Genomic DNA, 7706 nt, shown 5'->3' on the forward strand with positions numbered 1-7706 from the left:
CACACACACACACACACACACACATGTTGTGTTTCCATGTTTTATGGGGACTCTCCATAGGCGTAATGGTTTTTATACTGTACAAACTGTATGTGCTATTGTCCTACACCAACCCTACCCCTAAACCTACCCCTTACAGGAAACTTTCTGCATTTTTACTTTCTCAAAAAAACTCATTCTGTATGATTTATAAGCTTGTTTCCTTGGACCTCAAAAATGTCATTTGGTCCCCATAATGTGATAAATACCAGGTACACACACACACACACACACACACACACACACACACACACACTCACTGTCTGCTGCAGGTCTGGGATATTCACTCTAATGACCAGCGAGTGGCTCTGGACGTCCGTCATTCGGCTGACAGTCTGTTGTGTCCTGATCGTCTCATAGATGGCCTCCTCTTTAAAACTTTCTGAGCTGGATTCCTGAGAATGGTCCGAAACACTCTGGGCCATCTCGTCCTCGCTGGACGCCGGGCTCCGCGTCATATTCAGCTTCACTTCAGCTGAAAACCAAAACATTTGTGATTGAGTGCTTCTTCTTGTTGCCAGTAAATTAAAAACAAATTTCATCTACAGAAGCCTTTTCCATCGATTAAAATGTTTTAGGAATATCTTCTTATTTCGAACCCTGGACCACAAAACCAGTCATAAGGGTCCATTTTTAATTTAATTGAGATTTATACATCATCTGAAAGCTGAATAAATAAGATTTCCATTGATGTATGGTTTGTTAGGATAGGACAATATTTGGCTGAGATACAACTATTTGAAAATCTGGAATCTGAGGGTGCAAAAAAATCTAAATATTGAGAAAATCATCTTTAAAGTTGTTCAAATGAAGTTCTTAGCAATGCATATTACTAATCAAAAATTAAGTTTTGATATATTTACGGTAGGACATTTACAAAATATCTTCATGGAACATGATCTTTACTTAATATCCTAATGATTTTTGGCATAAAAGAAAAATTGATAATTTTGACCCATGCAATGTATTGTTGTCTATTGCTAAAAATATACCCCAGCGACTTAAGACTGCTTTTGTGCTGCAGGGACACATATTAGATTGTAAACTGTAAATAGTTCATTTTCAAATAGTTCAAATATATAATCACCCCCACCGAAGATTCAGTTCACCAGCAGTCAATCTCAAGATCAGTTGATTTCATGTATGAAAACTGACTGCTTATGATTACTATACATTCACTGTTAATGCATTAGGTCTACACACACATATACAAAAATTGCTGTATATCAGTAATCATAAACACAGTCTGTTTACAATATTTTAGTGATGGGAGTGATATGTTTTGTGTTTTGGTATCTGGGCTAGTTCTGACTGGCCAAAGGCCTGGTTTTGTTACGCAGATCTGGCAACCCGTGAAGCTTCTGCTAAAGGACGTGAAGAATATAGAAAGTGGAGCGCTTCCAAATAAAGCGTTTCTAATTGGAGATCTGCTGCACTCTTTTCTCATGTACCCCATTCATCTCTGCTGTCACTCCACACTCTTGTATTCTGGCAATACACGGCTGTTCAGGACTTTACCTGATTACAGAGTGATTGATATCGAGCTCAGATTCAGAACTACAGGATGATAAACCGTTTTTTTTACTAGTTTCTTAAAAAAAGTAATCTGATTACGTAACTCACATTACTAGTAATGCGTCACCCCCAACACTGGTGATATGTATTGTCTGTAATAATATTATAATTGTTGTTTTACTGATGTGCAATGTCATTCACTTTGCAAAAACTAAATAAAAATATGAATGCATTATAAAATACCCCCAGCATTCAAGTTGTGGGGGAAATGTCCCGTATGGGTTTTGACTTATATTTATATTATATGGTATAACAATATCACACGAGAAAGAGTGCTGTATTTTTTTTCCTGAATATATGCACAATTGCAAATGTTCTGTTGATTTATTATATACAACAGTTGAATAAACAAGATGTTTACAGAGTTGCAATTTAGACACAATATTGTCTATTATGTCGCTTTTTGCTCTGTTTTAACCCATAGCAAAACTGTTGTGTCTTATTAAAGTCTCATTTCATTTAAAAAAAAAAAAAAAAACTATTCATATGTTAACACTTGTTTTTTCAATCTTAATCTAGTGGGATTATTTATGCAATTGTAACTGCAGTGTAAATGCATTCATGCCACCTCTGAGCTGCATTACACAGTGTGTAAAAATACCTGAATCTCACGTCAGATGCAGCTTCTGCAGTGCAAAGATGTTATGTATTTGGATTTCATTTGATTGATAACAGACCTATATTGCCATATTTTAAAAGTTACAATGTAGAAAAAAATTGCCATTCAAAGCACGGCTTAAAAAGGGAAAAAAAATCAATAAATCGGTTCACCCCGATTAACGTTTCTGTTCATGTGTTGCTTCTTTATTATTACCATTCCACTGGTTTGAGTACAAAAAATACTGGTTAATAATGTTATTTTTTAAACTTTTTTTGCCTGTAATAATAATAATAATAATAATAATAAAATACAGCGTTTCTGTTCGGAATGATTAAATTTGATTTCGTTTCTGCTTCTGGTTATGTTCCTGTAAATATTTTGTTCGTTTCCGGTTTTTGTTTTCGCTCCTTGAACCAGTTCAGAGCTCTGATTAAAAGGTAAAAATGCCCCAGAAATCAATTCAGGTGAAAAATACATCCCCTAATGGAAAAGTGTATTTCTGTCACAGCTGTGAACTGACCACCACACAAAAATAGCCAACACAAACAGCAAAATATCTTCTGATTATCGATAGAATCCCTGAATATTGAAATATGACTTTGTAATTTTGCACTTGTAATACAAGTTGTTAAATGTTTAGGTTGATCTGCTTCGGCAGTCCTGCAGCTCGTCAGTGACTCAGACGCCAATCAAAACACTGTTCACAGAAACTGACAGCAGTTCAGGTTATTATAGCTGTAAACATTCACTAACTCCTTTACTACAGAAACCTTAAATGATTGACAAGAATAATATCCAGTGACCTCTTAACTCAACTACTCGACAGATTTCACCATTATGAATTACAAACGATTTACGCGATTCATGTCATTTGTAATTGAATGTGAGTAGCCTGAAATAATTGTAATTATTGTAATTATATTATAATATTTATATAATGCAAATTCTGTGAAAGTGGTCATTTGTGTACATATTTTCATCTTCATGTTCTGTATGTTTCATGACCCCACTGGTCTCATATAACCCACAAAACTTACTTACATCACCAACGTAGTCCATAGTTACAATAAAAATGTATCTTGACTTTATCTTGTGGTTATTTTGGGAAAATAGGTAGGGGTTAAGAGAACCCCTTTAAACATAGGCTACTTTGCTGAAAATTTTGACAAGGCATCCAGAACATTAAATGCAACATTAAAAAAACATTTCAAACCTGAAAGTCGTCAATGCTTCTTTCTCTGTGTGTGATTTGAGTCACTGAAGAGGAGAAGATGCTCTTTATAGCCACAGGATCCCAACCAACGATCAGAGTGAATGCTAATAAATCCTTTTTGTCACTCGAATCACTTCAACAGAGGATCTGACGAATGACAAGAAAATGATGCTTGCATTTCTTCCTTTGAAAAAAAAAAAACATGCATGATGTTCAGCAGAAAAGGTCAGTGCAAGTGAAGTTCTCTGGATGTGTGAGAAGCAGGTGAGATATTATGAAATGAAATCCAGATTCGCTCTCATACAGATGATGCAGATCGGTCCCCTAGTGACTCTCTGAAGAGACTGCTACAAATAACTCCATGTGCTGGATATCCTAACACCAGCCATAAGAGCCACAATTAAGACGTAAAAGGAAAGATCACTCAAAAAATGAAGCATCTGTCACCATTTGAGAGAACGACTTACTCAGGACATGCTGCAACTTTTAAATAAAGATGGTTTGATATATTCAACTGATATATTCCAATATATAAATTAGGTCCACTCCTTCACTGTGCACAGCTCAGCCTCTCAAACATCTGTGTCCTGAATGATGGGCATTGCTTTGCACTCCCACAACAGTTAAAAACAACAGTAAAAATAAGTGCGTTTAGTTAGTTTTAAAGCAAGTAAGCATTAGGTTATACTAACATTACAGTTTTAATTGTTGCATTTCTATCAGTTTTCTTCCAAGTAGAGCCAGCTTCAGTGGTTAATGCAATGCAAAAGTCTTCAAAGATGCAAGGAGATCCAGCATTAAACACACGGTTACAATGCAATATTAGAAAGCTCACACAATTAACACAGGCTGGTGTTTTTAATAGGATGAAGACTCGTTTGTGTGTCACTGCCTCCTCACCTGAGACAGAGCTCATTTTAAACTGGGACATTATTTAGGTCACTGCAAAGGCTTGAAACAGAAGAACAGAACAGGACCGTCACAGCTCCTGCAGAGACACGCTTAATAATCCAGGCACTGACCGATCAATCAGACTGAAAAACAGCTCAATCCATCCAAATGACATTTTGATCTGAGGGTGACAATCAAACCTTTTCTGAGCAAAACTCACTCAAACTGATTCTGACAGTGTTGCCAACTCATTTTCAGGGGAAGTTATTAAAGGAAGGTTGGTTTGTTGCTAAATGACGCTGTGATGTCATTGTGCGATGACATCATTACGTAATCACGACGCAACATTGTGTCACTGCATCAAATGTCAGCAAAAAAAAAAGATTTTTTTTACACGTTAATTTAGATTTGTTCATAAAATAATATAAATGCATATTATAAAATATAAATAACTATTTTTAAATACATGTACAAACGTACACATTTTTTAACGATTACAATTTCAGTTTTTATGTATTAGATTAGATTGCATTAGTACTACACATTCTGAACAATTATACTTTTAAGCAGTGTAGTTAGTTAGTGTGCTACACTCTAAAAAAAGTCTGTAAAAATAGGGCACAATCTACTATGTTGATATGAAGTGTTTTTCTGTATCGATTGATTTTTCCACTGTTTACATGCATTTTTAATTACGCATTGTATTTTGTGTTTTTTCAGTTTACAGGGTTTCAATGGATAATGTCCTGGAAAACTACTAGTACCTTTTCCATTTTTCTAGAGCTTTTTCTTACTAACTGATCAACAGTCGCAGTGCAAGCTACTAACAAAGTGTATCATAAATGAACAATTATTCACTTATTATTATTATTAAATAAACAGTTTCAAATAGCAGCTACATTCATTTGCATGATGTGTATACTGCTAGGCATCTTTCTATTTTTGTGTAATTTAAATGGTAAATGTGTGCCTTTTTATTGTTTGAGTCACTTATCAAAAGTTGCTAAAAGTTGCCAAATAATAATAAAAAAAAGCTAAATGTGTTGTTAGGTGCATTTGGAAGAAAAGGTTGCTAGGGTAGTCTGAAAAGTTGCTAAATTTAGCTACAAAATTGCTAAATTGGCAACACTGAACACTGTGATTATTGCTTGCAATAGATCTAATGCACATGCAAACGAGTGTTTGAATGAGTTTGTGCTCTTGTGTTGTTGTTGTACAAATGCTCTCATAACACAAATAATCCTTATGTCATTGAGCATCAGCACATTTAGTCAAAAACCCGTTTATTTTCTTGTGTTCTGTTCCTCGTGCCATCATCTGCCCTGTCAGTGATTCTGCCAACGAGTGTCACTGGAAAGTAACACGCGATGAATCTGTTTCTGCTGTCTCTCCACACACAATACAGCTCGAGGTAAACAAACAAACAAAGCAAGAGACCACTGCACTCATTTCATCAGTAGCTTAGATTATTAATGCATTAGTTAACATAAACTAACAATGGACAACAGATCTTTACAACATTAATTCATATTGATTTGTTCATTATACATGCATGCACATAAGTGTGCAAGTTGTTCCAAACCTGTAAGAGTTTCTTTCTTCTGCTGAGCATAAAATAAGATATTTTGAAGAATGTGGGTATTTAAAAAAAAATTGCAGTTATATTATATCTATAGACAAAAGGTTCATTCTGCATGTTAGGTTATGGAGTAATACTTTGGGTTATAGATTTATTTATTTTTTGCCCGTTTCCATTGCAGTGACTCAAACACATGGAAAGAACATTAAACTTTGTCAATTCTAATATTTCTTCATGCGAACTTTATCTTCAAAGTTTTGTCATCTGATCAATTAGCTCGAACTAAACAGAGGCAAAGCAGAAAATCTAAAGGATTTCCTACTTCCTTCGTCCTCTTGCATCACTCCAGCTAAAACAGCATCTGTGTGTCAGGCATGTTCACAGACTCTTCAAGATTAAACATCAACATATTCAGGGTGAAAGTTTGGGACCAAACACAAGAGGGCAGCAGAGCATACTTACTGCACTCATCACTGACAAACAACACTTGTAAAGCTCCAAAACTCAATTTTGTTTGAAATGCATTTTTAAATAACTATACTGTAAAACTTCACAAACAAAATGTTTTTTTATAAATAAATAAAATACTGTCAACCCTCAAACAATAAAAATAGATTGAACTCAACTCAAAAAAAGTGGTTTGCTAATTGTGGATACCATTATGAATATGGTGGTTGCAAAAGAGCAATATAGTGTTTTTTTTTTAATGATTTTTTATTCATTTTAATAATTCTGAACGGTTCAAAAGTTCTTGACATCTAAAAACTGAGCTGAAACAGCACATACCCTAATGTTTGAGAACAATAGTACAAACAGTATATAGTAACATTATAAAAATATATCATTTTGTCTTTGATGTAGTTTTCATCTATATGTCTAGTAGTTAGTGTGGAAGTGTTTCTAATCATTAACTCTGACCTCAGTTTGTCCAAATATGAAACGATATAGAGCAGCTTTAATTACCTCTGCTCTTTCTAATTGGCATTAAATATGAAACTCACCTTCCTGTTGTAATTGTGCGAAATATTGACAGGCAGGAGGTTTAATTATCCATACTAATTAAAAAAAAAATGAAGCTAAAGTAGTAAACAAGATGACCAATCTCTCTCTCTCTGGTATATTATTGCATACGACAGCACTGCTAAATAAATCCGACAAATACAGGAAAAGTCAAGTGAAGTATTTGAATTACATTTACATTATTCAGTTAGCAGACGCTTTTATCCAAAGAGGCTTAAAGGCCGACTTTGCTACTAAATAAAAATTAAATTAAAAAGACTACGTCAACTTATTCTACTAACCCTAACCCAACAATCAACTAATACTCTAATGACAGCTAGTTTGCATGTAGTTGCAAGGTTGCTTATAGAGTCAAATGAATATGCAATGGGAACAATCAAAATAAAGTGTATTTTGACTTTTATAGGTGTTTCATAAGACTAGGGTTGGGTATCGTTTTTTTTTTTTTTTGATACCGGTGCCAAATCGGTGCCTAAACCGATACTCATAAATAAATAAAAATTCCCCAAAAAATGATGGATTGGCCATTAGCACTATAAACACATGATGTCTGTTTCGTTCATTCTGGACGCCAGAGGGCGCCCTCGCACAGAAAATCCACATCCAGTCACAGAAGCAGAGAACTCATGACTCTCCAGGAAATCCCTTATATGGACAAAGGCATAGCTATTATAGCTGTAATTGAGTACACAGAACATATAAACGTTTTGAATGATAAAACAAAGACATTAAACACTAGACTGCGACAATATAGTTTATCTGTGTTATTCAAGCCATCTCTGGTATTT

At 34.6% G+C, this 7706-nt stretch overlaps 1 protein-coding gene across 1 annotated transcript in view; it reads right to left on the reverse strand.

Moving 5' to 3' along the window:
• Positions 1 to 3570, reverse strand: part of LOC107692463 (SH3 and multiple ankyrin repeat domains protein 2-like) — a 38968-nt gene extending 35398 nt beyond the window's left edge. The window contains exons 1-2 of the mRNA XM_016491507.1: positions 3429 to 3570; positions 300 to 514 (exon numbers count right to left, since the gene is read on the reverse strand). Coding sequence (XP_016346993.1) covers positions 300 to 497 — 198 coding nt within the window. The 5' untranslated portion in view covers positions 498 to 514; positions 3429 to 3570. The remainder of the gene's footprint in view (positions 1 to 299; positions 515 to 3428) is intronic.
• Positions 3571 to 7706: the final 4136 nt, after the last annotated feature.

This window comes from Sinocyclocheilus anshuiensis, unplaced genomic scaffold, assembly GCF_001515605.1.
Source record: "Sinocyclocheilus anshuiensis isolate Anshui unplaced genomic scaffold, SAMN03320099.WGS_v1.1 scaffold1082, whole genome shotgun sequence".
In the NCBI taxonomy this organism is placed as follows: domain Eukaryota; kingdom Metazoa; phylum Chordata; class Actinopteri; order Cypriniformes; family Cyprinidae; genus Sinocyclocheilus; species Sinocyclocheilus anshuiensis.